This window comes from Oncorhynchus tshawytscha, linkage group LG04, assembly GCF_018296145.1.
Source record: "Oncorhynchus tshawytscha isolate Ot180627B linkage group LG04, Otsh_v2.0, whole genome shotgun sequence".
NCBI classification, from domain to species: domain Eukaryota; kingdom Metazoa; phylum Chordata; class Actinopteri; order Salmoniformes; family Salmonidae; genus Oncorhynchus; species Oncorhynchus tshawytscha.
Window position 1 is genome coordinate 57,366,372 of NC_056432.1, and position 19,318 is coordinate 57,385,689.

The 19,318-nt window shown below is 42.2% G+C and overlaps 2 protein-coding genes across 4 annotated transcripts; one reads left to right on the top strand and one right to left on the bottom strand.

Moving 5' to 3' along the window:
* Window positions 1-1,108: 1,108 nt before the first annotated feature.
* On the top strand, window positions 1,109-3,222 carry LOC112249742 (histamine H3 receptor). Its single transcript, XM_024419519.1, has 3 exons — window positions 1,109-1,521; window positions 1,726-1,892; window positions 2,080-3,222. Exons 1-3 carry the CDS (start codon window positions 1,194-1,196, stop codon window positions 2,974-2,976), a joined length of 1,392 nt encoding a protein of 463 aa, XP_024275287.1. The 5' UTR covers window positions 1,109-1,193; the 3' UTR covers window positions 2,977-3,222.
* Window positions 3,223-3,734: 512 nt separating this feature from the next.
* Window positions 3,735-19,120, bottom strand: LOC112249077 (vacuolar protein sorting-associated protein 35). Of its 3 annotated transcripts, none has more exons than XM_024418717.2 (17): window positions 18,965-19,120; window positions 17,864-17,947; window positions 17,527-17,623; window positions 17,253-17,376; window positions 16,869-17,051; window positions 16,201-16,420; window positions 15,552-15,635; window positions 15,295-15,404; window positions 15,081-15,177; window positions 14,719-14,867; window positions 11,013-11,220; window positions 7,466-7,621; window positions 7,237-7,359; window positions 6,431-6,610; window positions 6,014-6,253; window positions 5,484-5,627; window positions 3,735-4,895 (listed from the first exon to the last, which is right to left on the bottom strand). In XM_024418717.2, the coding sequence occupies exons 1-17, from the start codon at window positions 18,965-18,967 to the stop codon at window positions 4,716-4,718; spliced, it is 2,382 nt and encodes a 793-aa protein (XP_024274485.1). In that variant the 5' UTR covers window positions 18,968-19,120; the 3' UTR covers window positions 3,735-4,715. The 3 variants fall into 3 exon arrangements, with proteins under 3 accessions (XP_024274485.1, XP_024274483.1, XP_024274484.1); XM_024418715.2 differs by having other exon boundaries at window positions 17,864-17,962; window positions 18,965-19,093; XM_024418716.2 differs by having other exon boundaries at window positions 17,864-17,950; window positions 18,965-19,075.
* Between the last annotated feature and the right edge of the window lie 198 nt (window positions 19,121-19,318).

The following is a 19,318-nucleotide window of genomic DNA, read 5'->3' on the forward strand; positions in this document are numbered from 1 at the left end:
GGGCACAACAAAACCTATTCACCCTCTGGAGATTGAAAAGATTTGGCATGGGTCCTCAGATTCTCAAAAGGTTTTACAGCTCCACCATTGAGAGCATCCTGACGGGTTGCATCACTGCCTGGTATAGGCAACTGCTCTGCCTCCAACCGCAAGGCACTACAGAGGGTAGTGCGTACGGCCCAGTACATCACTGGGGCCAAGCTTCCTGCCATCTAGGACCTCTATACCAGGCGGCGTCAGAGGAAGGCCCTAAAAATGGTCAAAGACTCCAGCCACCCTAGTCATAGACTATTCTCTCTGCTACCGCATGGCAAACTTTACCTACATGTACATAATTACCTCAATTACCTTGACACCGGTGCCCCTTGAACATTGACACATTAACTCTGTACTGTCACCGACTGTATATAGCCCCGCTATTGTTATATACTGCTGCTCTTTAATTATTTGTTATTCTTATCTCTTACTTTTTTAGGGATTTTCTTAAAACTGCATTGTTGGTTAAGGGCATGTCAGTAAGTACACATGTTGTATTCCGCGCATGTGACAAATAAGATTTGATTTGATTTACCTTTATTAAGGTATCTGTGAGCAACAGATGCGTGTCTCTATTCCCAGTCATGTGAAATCCATAGATGATTTCCTTATGAACTGTAACAGAGTAAAATCTTTTAAATTGTTGCATGTTGCCTATATATTTTTGTTTAGTTTAGAATTAGTATTTGACACAACTTTGCAAAGCCAGCCACAATTTTAATATTAATATGAAATTAGATGAGAATACCTTCCAGACATTACATTTTAATTTATTTTTGCCTTGGAAATTCATATTTTCTAACAGCAAAAATTGTGTTTAGAAAGAAATACAGAAAACCCCATATGCCTTCAAATGTTGTGTATTCTAAGGAATTAACTATTCTAATCTTTATTTCACTGTCTTTATATACTATCTGCTCAAACAGACATAAGAGATAGGAATCATATGTCCTGTTTTTTCAGTTCTCACAAGCACTGCAAAACAACCAATAAAAACGCAGCTCTCGTTTTATGTAGGCTGCAGCCTATAAAAACGGCATCTTCCTCTTCGTTTTCAGTCTTCACACGAACCCCATGGAATGTCAGCTTTAACAACTTTAACATGCTATTGAAGTTGGCTGGTTAAGCTAATATAAAAATTAATAAAAGTAGGGACAATGCAACCCGAATCTTTATTACTGGGTGCTGGAACTTCCATGGCCGTCACTTCGCATTGGAAATCGAATGAGATGCTCAACTGGTCTGTGGTTACCCAGGGAAACGCCACGGCGCTTGGTGATATGGAGATGCCTGGGAACCCACGTTCGCAATATGGACAATTCTCTCCGTCTACCTCAGTGTTCTTGGCCGTGCTCATGACGCTTCTTGTCTTCGCCACTGTGCTCGGCAACGCGCTTGTAATATTAGCCTTTGCGGTGGAGAAAAGTTTGCGAACTCAAGGGAACTTTTTCTTTTTGAATTTGGCCATAGCCGATTTACTCGTTGGTGAGTGCGTAAATGTATTGTGTGAGCAAATACATTGTGTGCCATTGTTGTAAAGGTATACATACTGTTGTGCATGATTCATAAGCTACTGCTACCCATACATATATTCTCTCTGTACTGTTCTATATTGCCAAAATATCTGAACGAGTTTCAAATGCGTGCTTAATAGTCGTGCGTAAAATGTGTGTTCCATCCCACCTGCAGGCGGCTTTTGTATTCCTGCTTATATCCCCTATGTCATTACCGGCGAGTGGAAACTCGGACGAGGTCTTTGCAAGATATGGCTGGTGGTGGACTATACTTTATGCACTGCATCAGTGTTCAACATCGTCCTGATCAGCTTCGACAGATTTATATCTGTCACACGAGCGGTGAGAAAACATTTACGCATGATTATCCTTTCCTGCAGCAGGTTTCATTTTCAACTGTGAGTGATATGGAAGTAATGAAATGTAAAGCCATTTCAAAATATCATAATTGACAGGTTTTCTTTAGTGCACCAAGAACCTGTGTACACCCCATTTCAATAATGCCACCGTTCCGTTCTTTCTGTATCAGGTGAGCTACAGGTGTCAGAAAGGTGTGACCCGGGAGGCTGTTCTGAAGATGCTGAGTGTGTGGCTGGCTGCTTTCCTACTCTATGGGCCAGCGATCATTATCTGGGAATACATCGCTGGTAGTAGCGTGGTGCCCGACAAAGAGTGCCACGCAGAGTTTTACTTCAACTGGTATTTCTTGATGACGGCATCCACTGTTGAGTTTTTCACCCCCTTTGTTACTGTCATGTACTTCAACATCAGCATCTACATCAACATCAGGAGGCGGAACCAGGTGAGGGATGAGCAGCCTGTCGAGGGGACTGGAGACTGTGAGATGGAGGCCCTCAAAGCTGGAGTTCAGCATGTATTCTTCGTCAGACCAGTGGAAGGTGAAGCCCAAAGGATCCCAGACAATGCTGCCAGGTTAGGAGGTATTCTATCTACTGCTAAAGTGTCAGCAGTAACTGGGAACAGCAACCATGAGACAAGTAAGGACAGCACGATTCTGGACCTTCCTCCACTGCAAGTGGATGATGTGGTCCAGCATTCCAGGAGGACGCGGTTCCAGTCAGCGGAGCACTCGTTCAGTAAACAGCGCAGCCAATCTGAAGTAGCTGCCAGTCGTTTTCGTCTCTCAAAGGACAAGAAGGTTGCCAAGTCCCTGGCAGTGATTGTGTGTGTGTTTGGCCTGTGCTGGGCTCCCTACACACTGTTAATGATCATTCGTGCAGCATGTCATGCCCAATGTGTCCAGCACTACCTGTATGAAATCTCCTTCTGGTTACTGTGGGTCAACTCCTCCATCAACCCTGTCCTTTACCCACTGTGTCATACCAGCTTCAGAAAGGCTTTCAGAAAACTGCTTTGTACCACCAAGATTCAAATTCAGCCACAGTATATGGAACAAATGTATTAAGCATGACCAAATTGCACTGACAACTATGGCCTTGTTCTGACAGTTTTACATAATCAGTTGTCTCATGATGTTAGTGTAGGCGGACAGGTCGTACGAGTGTTGCACAACACTGGGTACAGACGGTCACCATGAATATTGTTTTGTATTTCTGTGTAGCACGTGCTTGTTTGCAGATCTTACGTGTATTAGTTACCTTTACAACAAATGTAATGTCTGTTTTATGCTGAACAATAAATACATGCAGCAGCTCATCTCCAATATGTTTATTACCCTGGCGTCTACCTTTGACTTCAGGCAACAGTGTTCAACACCTTTTTTGCAACACATACTGTATGTTAGCCTTTATAGAGGCACCAAAATGCCACTAAATGACAAAGAAAAACATGTTCTCAGCTGTGATTGTTATTCCGTGGGCCATCAACGAGAGACTGTCTCCATTGAACAGTCACCTAGCAACGGATGAAGTAAAACTGAATAACAGCCGTAGTCAGGAGATAGCTAATTGGTCCTCATTTGTTAAGCATGAGTCACAACACAACCTTGACCATCCAAACTAAATAGTAGAAAACACAGTGTTTCTAAAAATATAACGTTCATAATAACCTTGTCTTTCATAAAAGAGTGACCATCTTGTAAGCAAATGTCGATCCATTCACTAACGTGAATCTCCCTTTCAGTGCACCGACTCAGTATTAATTGAAAACCAGAGGCTAGTTATCTGTAGCATAAAAGAAGATGGACACCAAGTTATAGACATGTAGGGTTAATATCAATTTGTTTATTTGTGCAAACGACATGATATTTATTCTGTTTTTGCTGATTTACAAGTAGCTCATACATACAATAGGGTTCAGAATCCAGAATACAACGAGATGAATAGAATCCACCCCCAGCAGAGATCTTTTAATCAATGTGGACATCTAAGAAATTAAAGGTTAGCTGCCACTTTAGTAGCGCCAGTGACAAAGGGGTATCATACACATCAGTTCCTCCTACCACTCATTGAGATATCCAGAGCAGGTCTATGTAAAAGCATGCACCAACACACGCCGCTTAACTCTCTACAAATGGCTGTCAACCACAGAAGTAAGGCCGCAACCAGAAAAAAAAAAGCTCAAGCTAAATGAGTGAAGCAGTTGAGAGAGAGAGAAAGAGATAAAAGGAGGGCAAAGGAAAATCTACAGCCAACTGCCCAGGTGTTAGTCCATGGAGGAGAAGGGGTTGTTGGGTCACAGCGTTAGGTCAATGGGATAACTCTCCCCCAGTACGACCTAGTAATGACGAGACATAAAAGCAGGCAATTTCTTTCTTTTGCATGACCATGAAATCATGATGACGTACAGACAGAGGAGATGAGTAGGGTACAAAGTTTAAACATGAGCTTCCACTGGCTAGATCTTCGCCTTCTGAGGGTGACGACGGACAACAGAAATGGTCAAATATGATGGAATGACAACACACAGGAAGTGCAAGGCAAACTGCAGCCTGTACACCATGTATTCTCAAAAGCAACACCTTTAAATGCAACACCTTATGCTAAAAATGGTAACATGAAATAAAGGGGGATGATAGAAGGAAATAGAGTGAGAGGAGAAAAGGATAGAAAGAGAAAGAAATAGAGATATGGAAGGCAGGTGTTGTTGGTGGGGTTGGCATTTTTCCCAATGGATGGAATACCCTGGTGTAAGTGTACATGTGTGTGTAAATATATATATAGATATTGATAAGTGTAGCGGGCCCTACAGCACCAGGCCCTCATAAGCAGGCCCCTCGGCCTCCGGCGACTCTCTCTGCAGACGCAGGTGCTCCAGTGTGTTGTGGAAGTGTTTGTTGATCTGCTCAGTCTCCTCGCTGGCCTCCAGGTTTGGCAGGTCCTCTCGGATCTTCTGGATCAGCTGGTTCAGAACCTGGACCGTCACCTACAGGGGATCAAGACAGCTCATGATTTCAAATAATAATTTCAAATACGTTGAAATTAGTGAGAGAAAAAGTACATATTACCTACTGTAGCTATGCAGAAATATACTCAGTTATAAGACAAAAGTTATATAATGATTTAGGGGGAAGAAAAAAATGTCATCAGTGTCTCAAATTGTTCTGACTATGGAGCCCCCGTTCTCAGTCCCTGGAAGCCTAGTACCCTCTCTAGCTGTTAAGAAAAACACCCTGTAAGACACCCCAACTGAGGCAGATGGGGTATCTGTCTGTGGAGAGTGGGTGGGTGAGCTGTAGCCTCCTGTCCTTCCCTCCTTGCTGCGCTGGTAAATAACCACCAAAGAGTGGGTGTCCCCTTGGTGTCCTAGCAAGTCCCAACACTGTTCCAATAAACTCAGAGAACACAGGAGATTGGATGGCGTCACTCCAGGCAGCTCAATGTGACCGTCTGCACTTGAAGTGCGTTGAAAAGACGTCAGGATTTCATAATGCAAGCCTGGTTCTTAAAAAGCATGTCAGGAATGAGTGGTAGTATAGACGAGGAGGACAAAAGGGAAGAAATGTGCACATACCGCATCATTCTCTCTTTCGTAGAAACAGACATATCTGTTCAGGATCTCAATGAAGAGCTGCACTTGCAATGACGGGTCCATGCACTGGTTGGCGATTTTCAGGGCCTTCTTTAAGCACTCCATCACCCTCTTCCCGTCAAGAATCTGAGGACAAAGACGGTGGTGTAAAACTCTTTTACCACGCATTCACACACACGCCACCTGTGATGAAGAGGAAGTTGAAACTCTGAATATAAATACAGAACAAAGAGAACCTCTTACTGCATTTCCCATGCTTCAATACTCTGATTATGTGTCATTATGCGCAAGGAACCTTACAATTACCACCCTGCTTGTCATATGGGGATTTAAAAAATGTTTTTTTTTACATCTCATCAGAGCAGAAGACAAAGCAAGGCAATCAATCTCAATACTTGGTTACTAGACTGTTACTGCATGTATGTTACTATGGTGACACTATCATCTTTAGAACGGCACTGTATTTCACACAATAATTATATATTTATCCTCTTTGTGATCACAACCCCCACCTCCTCTCCATTCTTTTCAGTGTTGCGTCCGGACCAGAAGAGGTGTGCACAGATGCTGACGGCCCGACACTGGTCTGGCTTCTTGAGCAGTTTTGAGGCAGCGAGCGCACACTGTGTCCTCAGAGGCTCGTGGTTCTCCTCGCTGAAGCATTTTGTTCTCTCAAACGTGCCGATGATCAGCGTGATAGCTGCGAGTTGAGCCTTGGAGTCGCTGATCTCATCCTCATACAGGGAGAAGGCCTGGGGGGTGGCAGTCGTATGTTATGATTCACAGGGAAAACAGATATAGAAAAATTCCTGACTGTGAAATCAGTGGATCAATGCTGCCAACACAGGGCACAAGTAAACCTAAGGCGAAGAGGGGCAGTGACCTCCTTCCTCCAATATTTAACACTCAACCCATTTTGTCCCTTGTACCTGTGACATAAACTCGTAGGCCACAGTCTCGTGGTTCTCGAAGCCAATCTCTCCTGCGGCCAGCGCCCCCTGTAGGAAGAGTCTGAGGGGCAGCTCAGCCAGCTCAGCCTTGATCAGAGCACTGATGGTTTGGTGGGCAAATGAGAAGATCTTCTGGCACTTCTTCTCCCATTTATCATCCTGTGGGACGTGTTCAACAAAGAGAAGACAGTTCAAATCCACCTTCCTGTTTATCATAAATCATCCTCTTCATAACTTCGTAAAAAAAACTATGTATACTGAACAAAAATATAAATGCAACAATTACAAAGATTTTACTGAGTTACAGTTCATAGAAGGAAATCAGTCAACTTAAATAAATAAATAAATAAATAATGCCCTAATCGATGGATTTCACATGACTGGGCAGGGGGCACATCCATTGGTAGGCCTGGGAGGGCATAGGCCAACCCACTTGGGAGCCAGGTCCACCCACTGGGGAGTCAGGCCCAGCCAATCAGAATGAGTTTTTCCCCACAAAAAGGCTTTATTACAGACAGAAATAATCCTCAGCATCCCCCCTCCCTGATGATCCCACAGGTGAAGAAGCCAGATGTGGAGGTCCTGGGCTGGCATGGTACCACGTGGTCTGCGGTTGTGAAGCCGGTTGGATGTACTGCCAAATTCTCTAAAACAACGTTGGAGGCATCTTATAGTAGAGACATTAACATTCTTCCATTTCAGCTCATGAAAAATGGGACCAACACTTTACACGTTGGGTTTATATTTTTGTTCAGAAGAGTTAGGGTAAGGGTTACGTGACGTACTGATGAAGAGTTCTCTTTGTAGCGGAAGGACAGCTGATAGGCAGCAAACACCAGCGGTGGAAGAGTGTAGCGAATCCTCTGGTTCCCCCCAGCACCAAAGTGCTTCCTGGCTGTATTCAGGATCTGAAGAACATGACGGAGCCCTCCATTAACATATGCCATGAAACACATCTCCTGAAAACACATTGATACTGTGACGGAATTCAACTGTATGGGAAGCAAAGCTTGCCAGATACTGTTGGTCGGGGTCATCGGAAAGCAGCAGATGAATGAAGCGACCCACAAGGCTCTGCTCCTCAGCAAAGTCCTCTGGGTCTGGGTCCTCAGCGGGCTGGTCTGGCTGGTCCTGGATCAGTGTCGACACCAGGGACAGGATGGCATCCACCTGGAGCGAGAGAGAAAGCGGTGCTTCAGCAGTGAGATATTTACAGTGCTTTCAGAAAGTATTCACACGCCTGGACTTTTTCCACATTTTGTTGTTACAGCCTGAAATAAAAATGGATCAAATTGAGATTGTGTCACTGGCCTACACACAATACCACACAATGTAAAAAAGTGTACTTTTGTCTTTAGATAAAAATAAATTAAAAAATAAATTAAAAATGAAAAGTATTCAACTCCTTTGTTATGTCAAGACTGAATTAGTACAGGAGGAAAACTGTGCTTAACAAGTGACATAAGTTCCATGGACTGAAAGTTTTTTTAAAAAGCAGACACTGTATATCCCTTTGAGCATAGTGAAGTTATCAATTACATTTGGATAGTGTATCAATAAACCCAGTCGCTACACGGATACAGGCATCCTTCCTAACTCAGTTGCTGGAAAGGAAGGAAACCCCTCAGGGATTTCACAATGAGACCAATGGTGACCTTAAAACAGTTACAGTTTAATGGCTGTGATAAGAGAAAGCTGAGGATGGATCAACAACATTGTAGTTACTCCAGAATACTAACCTAACTGACAGTGAAAAGAAGGAAGCCTGTACAGAATACAAATATTCCAAAACATGCATCCTGTTTGCAATAAGGAACTAAAGTATAATCCTGCTAAAAATGTGGCAAAGAAATGCACTTTTGGTCCTGAATATAAAGCATTATGTTTGGGGGCAAATCCAACACAACAGATCACTGAGTACCACTCTTCACATTTTCAAGCATGGTGGAGGCTGCATCATGTTATGGGTATGCTGTTCATCAGGAAGGACAAGGAAGTTATTTAGGACAAAAATAAACATAGAGCCAAGCACAGACAAATCCTAGAGGAAAATCTGGTTCAGTCTGCTTTCCAACAGACACTGGAAGAAAAATTCACCTTTAAGCAGGAAAATAACCTAAAATACATGGCCAAATCTACACTGGAGTTGCTTACCAAGAAGACTTAATGATTTAAGATTTAATGTTCCCGAGTAGCCTAGTTACAGTTTTGCCAAATTGGCTTGAAACTCTATGGCAAGACTTGAAAATGACTGTCTAGCAACGATCAACAACCAACATGACAGAGCTTGAAGAATTATAAAATGGGCAAATATTGTTCAATCCAGGTATGCAAAGCTCTTAGATACTTACCCAAAAACACTCACAGCTGTAATCGCTGCCAAAGGTGATTCTAAAATGTATTGACTCAGGGGGTTGAATACTTATCTAATAAAGAAATGTGTACTTTTTAACATTTTATATACATTTCAAAATCATAGAATTTTACAAATGATATTACAGAGTATTGTATGGACTGTTGACAAAAAGGACCATTAAATAAATAAGAAATCCCACTTTGTAACATACCAAAATGTGTAAAAAGGAGTGCAAATACTTTCTGAAAGTACTGTATCATCAACAAGTTCTCTTGAGCAGACTGGAAAGGGCTATTAGTGGCAACAACAAAATCGACAGACTGCAAGTATATTGTAATGGAGTTGAAGTTATGTCATGGCCAAAAAGGTATGGGTGAAGATAGTTATATAAGTTAGGGTGGGGGGAAAGGCTTTTAAAAAGGCCTCGTATGGCATTACTGGGAAATCAATGATCTCCTGGAGTCCCACTAAGAGCGCTCTTAGAAAAGGCTGGTGCTCTGAATCATTGTTCACATTGACCTTTTCCAAATTGAAAAGTTAGAAAAGGTTATTATGACTTTAACAGCCAATATCTTGAAGAAGAGAATTGATGAAAATAAGTAGCCAGACTGCATGGAAGTATACAATACAAAGAGCCTTTTGTTCATGCTTACCTAAACAAAGTAAGGTGAAAAGAGGCCAACAACAAGAACACACTTATGAGAAAGAACACAGCTCAATGTGCAAAAATATAAGTAAGTAGCACATATCAGTACGTGTTTGTGTGTACAGTACCGGTCGAAAGTTTGGACACACCTACTCATTCAAGGGTTTTTCTTTATTTGTACTATTTCCTACATTGTAGAATAATAGTGAAGACATCAAAACTATGAAATAACACATATGGAATCATGTAGCGACAAAGAAAGTGTTAAACAAAAGAAAAATATATTTATATGAGATCCTTCAAAGTAGCCACCCTTTGTCTTGATGACAGCTTTGCACACTCTTGGCACTCAACCAGCTTCATGAGGTTCTTACTTGGATTGCATTTCAATTAACAGGTGTGCCTTGTTAAAAGTTAATTTGTGGAATTTCTTTCCTTCTTAATGCATTTGAGCCAATCAGTAGTGTTGTGACAAGGTATGGGTGGTATACAGCAGATAGCCCGATTTGGTAAAAGACCAAGTCCATATTATGGCAAAAACAGCTCAAATAACCAAAGAGAAATTACAGTCCATCATTACTTTAAGACATGAAGGTCAGTCAATCTGAAAATTTGCAGCCCAAATAAATGCTTCACAGGGTTCAAGTAACAGACACATCTCAACATCAACCGTTCAGAGGAGACTGCGTGAAACAGGCCTCATGGTCGAATTGCTGAGTGCTAAGAAGAGACTTACACTTGGGCCAAGAAACACAAGTAATGGACATTAGACAGGTGGAAATCTGTCTTTGGTCTGATGAGTCCAAATTTGAGATTTTTGGTTCCAACCACCGTGTTTTTGTGAGACGCAGAGTTGGTGAACGGATGATCTTCGCATGTGTGGCTCTCACCATGAAGCATGGAGGTGGTGGTGTGATGCTGCTTTGCTGGTGATACTGTCAGTGATTTATTTAGAATTCAAGGCACACTTCACCAGCATGGCTACCACAGCATTCTGCAGTGATACGCCATCCCATCTGGTTTGCGCTTAGTGGGACTATCATTTGTTTTTCAACAGGACAATGACCCAACACACACCTCCAGGCTGTGTATGGACTATTTGATCAAGGAGAGTGATGGGGTGCTGCATCAGATTACTTGGCCTCCACAATCACCTGACCTCAACCCAATTAAGATGGTTTGGGATGAGTTGGACTGCAGAGAGAAGGAAAAGCAGCCAACAAGTGCTCAGCATAAGTGGGAACTCCTTGTTGGACTGCTGGAAAAACATTCCTCATGAAGCTGGTTGAGAGAATGCCAAGATTGTGCAAAGCTGTCATCAAGGCGAAGGGTGACAACTTTGAAGAATCTCAAATATAAAATATATTTTGATTTGTTTTACACTTTTTTCATTACTACATGATTCCATGTGTTATTTCATTGTAAAATAATCAAGACATCAACTATGTAAAAAAAATATAGAAAAACCTTTGAATGAGTAGGTGTGTCCAAACTTTTGACTGGTACTGTATGTGTGCGTTGGTGTGTGTGTGTCGGTGTGTGTGTGTGTGTGTACTGACCTGCTCCTGGGATATAATGGTGGTGTTGTAGTCCAGAGTGTTGCTCAGAACGTAACAGCTCATGCTTTTGCGGGACTCATAATCAAAGTACTCGAAGAGTGGTGGGAAGTGCTTGAGTTGCAGAACGGTCAGAATGTTGTTGTAGGTGTCCACTGGGATCTTCAGCAGCCTAGTCAACTCTTTCGAGACCGCGCTACTGGTTGCAATGCTTCGAAAGGGGGGAGACAATGGCGTTGAGAATGAAAATACTGAAGTAGCTACAGCAGTTTCCTTTGTCAGCTATTTATGAAAATTGGGAAATATAATAACTTCCAAACATCACATGGCTGAAAAATAAATATATATATATATATATATATATATATATATAGTCTAAAGAAAAAAGGGAATTACATTAAGAAATTACATACAACTTCTTACAGAGATTTGAGATCATAGATGGGGATGATAAACTTTATTTATTTTTAAAAATTCATTACTGTTTGATGAGAAAATGTACTCTGCAACTGGCTTTCTTTTGAGATTTGTAAACCTTTCAGTCTCAAGTATGGCTGAACAAAGCACTGTAGCCTACTCTAGCACTTTGCTGAAGAATTAGGTTTTTCTACTAGCGGTTGTTTGTTCAGCAAGCTCTTAATACAAGATCGGTGGCAGGTATATAAATATTTATTTTCTTGCCTGTTTTGCATGTTATTTTGGCGTTAATACATGTCACATCAGTTTGCAAACAATATAAAAAAATAATAATATATATCTCATTGAGTTAATAAAAGAACATACAAACATGGTCCTGTTTTGTTTTCTTGAGTGAGGCAGCTCCAAAATGCAGGTGTTTCAGCCTAGCTCAGTGCTTTCTGTGGTGGTGGGGCAAGCCAGCAGAAAATAGGAGCATTGCGCCGTGATTGGCTCAGTGTTCTGTCACTCACAGGGACACTACATAATCGCCAAGTTTAAGTCCTTAGTAAGGGTAGACATCCAAGATTTCAGACCTTTGGGTCCTGCCGTAGAGTTATATTACAAGTACCCTTCCAAGAAGGCTCAAGGTCATCGGCCACAAATAAAATGACGTCAATGACGTTATATGTACAGTAGCTTTGATTGGACTGATCATGTCAACATCTTACTTCAAAGTTTTTGCTTGCAGTCATTATGAATCAAGTTGACAATTTACTGGCAAATCATTTTTAATCCTTGTCATATGAAGATAAATAATTCAGATAAATTATAGATAAAATGTATCAGTGCTCGGCCATGAAGATTACACAAGTTGGAAATAGCAAATTCAACAATGAGTGGTTTGTAAGGAATCAGTGGCTAACTGCAAGCATTGCAAAGCAACCACTAGCCTGCTATTCAATGGCGTGGCTGTGTGTTTTTTTCCCCTGGTTCGCACGCAATTTTTGATGACAAAAAAATATATATTTTCACCAACGTCGTATTGTAAACACATAGTTTGTGGCCAGTGTTTGCAAACCTTTTTGTACAGATTTGACAGTGCTACTGATAGTATTTAACGCGTCAAATAGTGTTATATGGGGCCTCCCAAGTGGTGCAGTGGTCTAAGGTACTGTATTGCAGTGCAGCTGTGCCATTAGAGATCCTGGTTCGAATCCAGGCTCTGTCGCAGACGGTCGCGACCTGGAGACTCGGCGCACAATTGGTCCAGCGTCGTCCAGGTTAGGGGAGGGTTTGGCCCATCGTGCTCTAGCGACTCCTGTGGCGGGTTGGGCGCATGCACGCTGACACGATTGCTTCCGGGTTAAGTGGGCATTGTGTCAAGAAGCAGTACGGCTTGGGGTTGGGTTATGTTTCGGAGGACACACAGCTCTCGACCTTCGACTCTCCAGAGTCCGTACGGGAGTTGCAGTGATGAGACAAGACTAACTACCAATTGAATACCACGAAATTGGGGAGAAAAAGGGGCAATTTTTTTATACAAAATATAAAAAGGTGTGACAATTATTTTTTCTTTCATCACATTCCAAGTGGGTCAGAAGTTTACATACAGTCAATTAGTATTTGCTAGCATTGCCTTTAAATTGTTTAACTTGAGTCAAGCGTTTTGGGTAGCCTTCCACAAGCTTCCCACAAAAAGTTGGGTGAATTTTGGCCCATTCCTCCTGACAGAGCTGGTGTAACTGAGTCAGGTATGTAGGCCTCCTTGCTCGCACACGCTTTTTCAGTTCTGCCCACACATTTTCTATAGGATTAAGGTCAGGGCTTTGTGACGGCAACACCAATATCTTGACTTTGTTGTCCTTAAACCATTTTGTTATCATTTTGGAAGGATGCGTGGGGTCATTGTCTATTTGGAAGACCCTATAGCGACCAAGCTTTCACTTGCCTTGAGATGTTGCTTCAATACATCCACATAATTCTCCCTCCTCCTCATGATGCCATCTATTTTGTGAAGTGCACCAGTCCATCCTGCAGCAAAGCACCCACACAACATGATGCTGCCACCCTCGTGTTTCACGGTTGGGATGGTGTTCGTCGGCTTGCAGGCCTCCCCCTTTTTCCTCCAAACATAACGATGGTCATTATGGCCAAACAGTTCTATTTTTGACCAGAGGACATTTCTCCAAAAGGTACGATCTTTGTCCCCATGTGCAGTTGCAAACCGTAGTCTGGCTTTATTATGGCGGTTTTGGAGCAGTGGCTCCTTCCTTGCTTTACTGTGGATATAGATACTTTTGTACCTGTTCACTCCAACATCTTCACAAAGTCCTTTGCTGTTGTTCTGTGATTGGTGCGAAAAGTGCAAGTCAAAGTACATTAATCTCTAGGAGACAGAACGCATCTCCTTCCTGAGCGGTATGACGGCTGCGTGGTCCCATGGTGTTCATACGTGCGTGCTATTGTTTGTACAGATGAACGTGGTACCTTCAGGCGTTTGGAAATTGCTCGGAAGGATGAGCCAGACTACTGGAGGTCTACAATTATCTTTCGGAGGTCTTGGCTGATTTTTTAAAATGTTCCCATGATGTCAAGCAAAGAGGCACTGAGTTTGAAGGTAGGCCTTGAAATACATCGACACAGGTACACCTTCAATTGACTGAAATGATGTCAATTAGCCTATCAGAAGCTTCTAAAGTCATGAAACCATTTTCTGGAATTTTCCAAGCTGATTAAAGGCACAGTCAAATTAGTGTATGTAAACTTCTGACCCACTGGAATTGCGATACAGTGAATTATAAGTGAAATAATCTGTCTGTAAAAAATTGTTGGAAAAATTACTTGTGTCATGCACAAAGTAGATGTCTTAACCGACTTGCCAAAACTATAGTTTGTTAACAAGAAATTTGTGGAGTGGTTGAAAAACGAGTTTTAATGACTCAAACCTAAGTGTATGTAAACTTCCGATTTTAAATGTAGCTACACATCAGTCAGAGCCCTGTCCGCTGCCAGAATGCCCATTCATGAATACTCAGTGGAGAAGTGCAACTAACGTACAAAATGAGTCTGAGGACGAGCTGAAATTACAATAAGCATTTTAGATCTGCGTTGTTAAAACGCAGCAAGATATTTCTTATACGTTTTATCTATTTTTTCTGTGTTACGCAACCCCTGCTAATGTAATTTCATTTTAATTTCCATTAATATATATCTTTGGCCCGATGAATTCCTCTACCAAACAAAGGAGAAGCAGAACTATCCAGATGATCAACTATGTAACACTGAGACAGGGACATGGTAGTGCTCTTACTGCTCCAGGTTGAGCTTATTGAAGATCTCCACTGTGCTCTCCAACACCTTGTCCACATAGTCCACCCGGTCAGGGTAGCACTTCATTGCCAGGTTGATGAGGGACACCTGTAGTGAGACCACATCCTCCGAAGGCATGTCCTGGCGGGACTGGAGGGAAAACATGAAATACAAAATATGTAATAACATATAATGTAGTCTACTTCAGTTGAATTACTTAAACATCCATCAAGGTCATGAGATTGAGTCGATGAGAGGAAAACTAGATCTCGATTTTGTGCCTGAATTTGTCTTTTGAGCGAGAGATATTGATATCTGCAGGGGAGAAAGAAAAAAATAATAAAGCCTTTCTCCATCACTTACCTGTATAACTGTGGCTACTTGTTGGGAGAAAATATCAAACAGTTTGATTTCAGCAGGGATTCCAGGTCCATCTTCTCGGTGAGCAAACAAAGCCAGTCTAAAACAGAGAAGATAAATCACGTCAGTGTGTTTCAATACAAAACCAGGGAAAATTGCAATCCTGTGTGTTGTGTACTGATTGAACTGAAATCATATGTAGCAGAGTTTACATCACCTGTCAATGAGAGCGATGATGATGTTTTTGACATTGACGTGCTGATGCAGGTCAGCACAGGAACGAAGGAATAGGTTCAGTGTCTGAAGGTGGAACTCATCAGGGAAAACCTGTTATAGAAGAGGAGAGCCAGGCCATAGACAGCAGGGCAGGGTGACTCCATTTGACCAGTCTATGTGATGAATCAGTAATAGTTCATGCATATGCATTTCCTACTACAGACCTTGACGCAATGACAAACTGGAAACGGTAGTTACCTGAATGATGCACTCCATGAGATATTCTTGAGCCAGGGAATCTCTGCAGTTTACCACCTGTTCTAGGACACCGGACAGCACAATCTGGGGAGGGAAATAACCCAAATACAATGTAACACAATAGACATCCTCTCTAGATATAAGGGACTTCAGTATTTGGTTATTTTCTGCACGCTGTAATACATATTCAATGTAGTATTTTATCCAATGCTGCATCCCTCTTTGCCAAACATAATTTCTAAGGTAAAGTAGATATAATAGCAGAAATAAAACATCAAGAGGTGCTCAGGTTTAAGAACCCCTCTCGGAGCTTGACAAGGATCATCTTCCCTTGTCTCCACGGATAGACAAACGACAAAGGCTAAACCCTACATAATTCTATAGGTGCTCTTTATTCTAGAACAGTACATGATGTGTTCCTATGCTCCCCTGCATGGCATGATTCTCTCAATTCAAGTACATTAATTCATTTGCAAGGCACAAAAAAAGCATACTGATTCATATTAACTACACAGTCTTCAAGTCAGTTTCAGATGAATCATACATTAGCATTCAGATTTAATGTCAAGTGTTCCATTTTACTTCTAGTACATGCAAATGTGCAGCTCTAGACATCAATATATATATATAGTCAGACGTAAACACAAACCTGTTTATACTTTTCCACGTTGACCCCCTCCAGCTGGCTGAGTCGAACCAGGTTGGTCCCGACCAGGATGCGCAGCTCTTGCCTCTCCTTCTCCCTCTTCTCCCTGTCTCGGCTGTGGCCCTGGTGCTGCATGCGCACCCACAGCTTATTCATCTCAGCAAAATTCAGCAACACAAAGTCAATGGAGTCGTTAATGTCGCCCGTCATCGCATCCTCCCCCCTGGAAAGACAGAGACGAGGACCAAAAGTTCTGCCTCGTTAACTGGAGCATGATATATCAAGAGGAAGTATATAAGCCTTTTCATTAAATCAATAACTCTAAGGTCACATTTAAACCTTCTGGGATGATTGCTAAACAACGAGCTCAAATCTCCTTCAATCAGAGGACGGACACAGCGTAATGAGAAGGTCTGACAAATACACTGTGAGGCCTGGATTGCGAGTGGGAATCGGTCGATGAGAATGAGTGAGGGGCAGCTCAGGAGGGGAGCCCCGTGAGGAGAAAATCTGAATTGCGTACTCTTTTTCCTCACCTCCTTCTCAAAAACCATTGGATGAGAAAACCAAAGGTCCCTCCCCTCTGACCTTCTCCTCCAAAGGGTTTCATGAAGGTGGCAAGGCAAGAGGATGCAAGGAGTATGCAATTGATATTGTCCCTTTGTTCTTACTCTAACTGCTCCCCGTCGTCAGGCAAGATGTTGCGGGTGCACTGCAGCAGGTAGTTTCTGAGGAACAGGCCTCTCAGCGGGTGCTGCACCCCACGACACATCTCCACCAGGTCCTTCAGGATGTCCTTGCGCGACTGAGGGAAGGAGCGAACATACACCACCCCCACAGTGATCAGCAGGTAACTGGGAGAGAGGAGAGGGGGGGGTCATTACTTGTTCTGTTTCCTATTCCTCTAGGGTCAAGCTCCTTCATCTGATTCGCACTGCCTAAAGGAGGGCATTGTTGTCACATGTACAAGTAGGCTAGTCCAAGACAACATGTGCAGCTTTCCATTTACACTTATTCACTATCTGAAACGATCATAAGGATGCTTGAGTACTCACAGTCTGGGGATGATGTTCCCTGCATATTGAACCAGCTCATAGAGGTCAGCCACCTTCCTGCCTTTGGCAAACTCATCTGTCAGGTACACCTCCAGGTAATGGAGCTCGTCAGAGATGGCCATATCTGCACTCAGAATTAGGGACTCATAGCACAATTGTAAACAACACCAAACATAGGCTTGCCTAGAACAGTCAAATGATCTTGAGAATGAGGAGTGCATTTTGTTTCTATGTCTAGACCAGAGATCCATAGGTTGCAGCAGGTAAAGGATACAGAGTTCGTAGTAGCTCTTTGGCGATAACATAGAGGTCCTGAGTTCGCCCAGCATGTTAGATGCATGTTTCAATGCATCCATCAGCTTGTTCTTGTCCTACAGATGGAAGTGTCAATAAAACAAGTCAAGTAACAAGTCAATGAGTATACAGTACAGTTTGTTTAATATCTGATACACTGCTCCAAAATATGCTGTAATGTAACTTGCGGCTTGGAAACACTGTCTCTCTCATACACTGATGAGAGTCAGAGAACACAATACATATTTGCTATATTGTTAACAGAAAAGAGAAGGAAATCAAACAGACCCACAAAGGAGGAAATAGGTAGATCTTACCAGGCAACGCTTCATCTGAAATGACTGGACCTTGACAGCCTGCACAGCTTCATCAAGTAGCTTTTCCTGCTCGTCCTGGGGTGACTGCTGTGTGGTAGGCTGAAAGACAGCACACAGAAGCTCAGAGGAATGCCATGCATGTTACTCTGACATACTCCATCCACCATTACAGCTACAGTGGTGTACAGTTACAGGGAGCCCGAGACATGACATTGACTCAGAAGCTCAGTAAACTGGCTATGCCCACAGGAAAATAATTCAATGATTGGTGGTACTGTACTGGCCAACATAAACATCGAGTTAGCTAATTCATAGTTATTCTAATGTCAACCCTCTGGATGGCCTAAGATTAGAAATGGTGAAAAAAAATGTCACATGCCTCATCAAGAGTGTAGTAGGTGTAGACTGCAAGCTAGCACTGAGTCACCAGATTATCATCAAATGGTTCGCTACTGATTCGTATGCACTGTGTTCACACGAACCATGTTCATTTCTAGCATCACCAGAATGAATGATCAATGACTGACATCTGTTGGCTAACCTTTGTTATTGAACTAGATAGCTAACGTCAGTTGTGGTGGCCAGGTTTGTATATTTGGACCTCTCTGTCACGGATAACCAATCGAGTTTAGCTAGTTAGCTACATATGCTAAGTTAAATCGATATTCTCATTGATCTGTACTAGCTACGTTAGTTAGCTAGATAGATAGCTAACTGGCTAACGCGTCTAGACATTTCATGAAAATACTAGCTAACAAACTGCACTCCTTTGACTTGGTGAAGTTCGTGTCTTAAAAGTAAGAGATGAAACTAATCGACCATAAGGGATGCTAGACATCAATGAATCGGGTCGATTCTTCAAAAATGAAATATGTTGACAGTTAGTCTACAGCCTTAGCCAGCTACTAGCTAGCATGTAGCTATCTGGCTTTTAACTAGGCCGTAGCTAACTAGCACCACCCACAATTTGAGTCTGTTTTCGAGTCTCAGCCATACAGCAATAACGAAAAAACAATACCGAAAAGTAATGACTCACATAGGAGGATTGGATGGATAATAATCACAAGTATAAAGTGTAGCTATTTGTGCCTTTTCACTTACCATGATTATCAAGTTTGTATCAGCAAACTGGTAGCTAACCCTGAAATCGTTTCCCAGTCATGTGACTGCTACCAATCCACCAGCTACCCGGTTTCCACAAGTTACCACAGCCACAAAGTCAAAATAGACTATGTCGTAAAAATGTATGAAAACAACTATTTGCTTTTATGTCTTAATTTAAGGATAGGATTAGGCATAGACTGTGGTTAAGGTTGAGGTTAGGATTAGGTTTATACTCCGATTTTAAGAAGATAAATTGTATACATGGGCGGGATTTATGACTTTGTGGCTTTAATAACTAGTGAAGACCCCGCTTCCCTTTCCACAGAATCGCCCGCATTGGCTGAGCCGAAA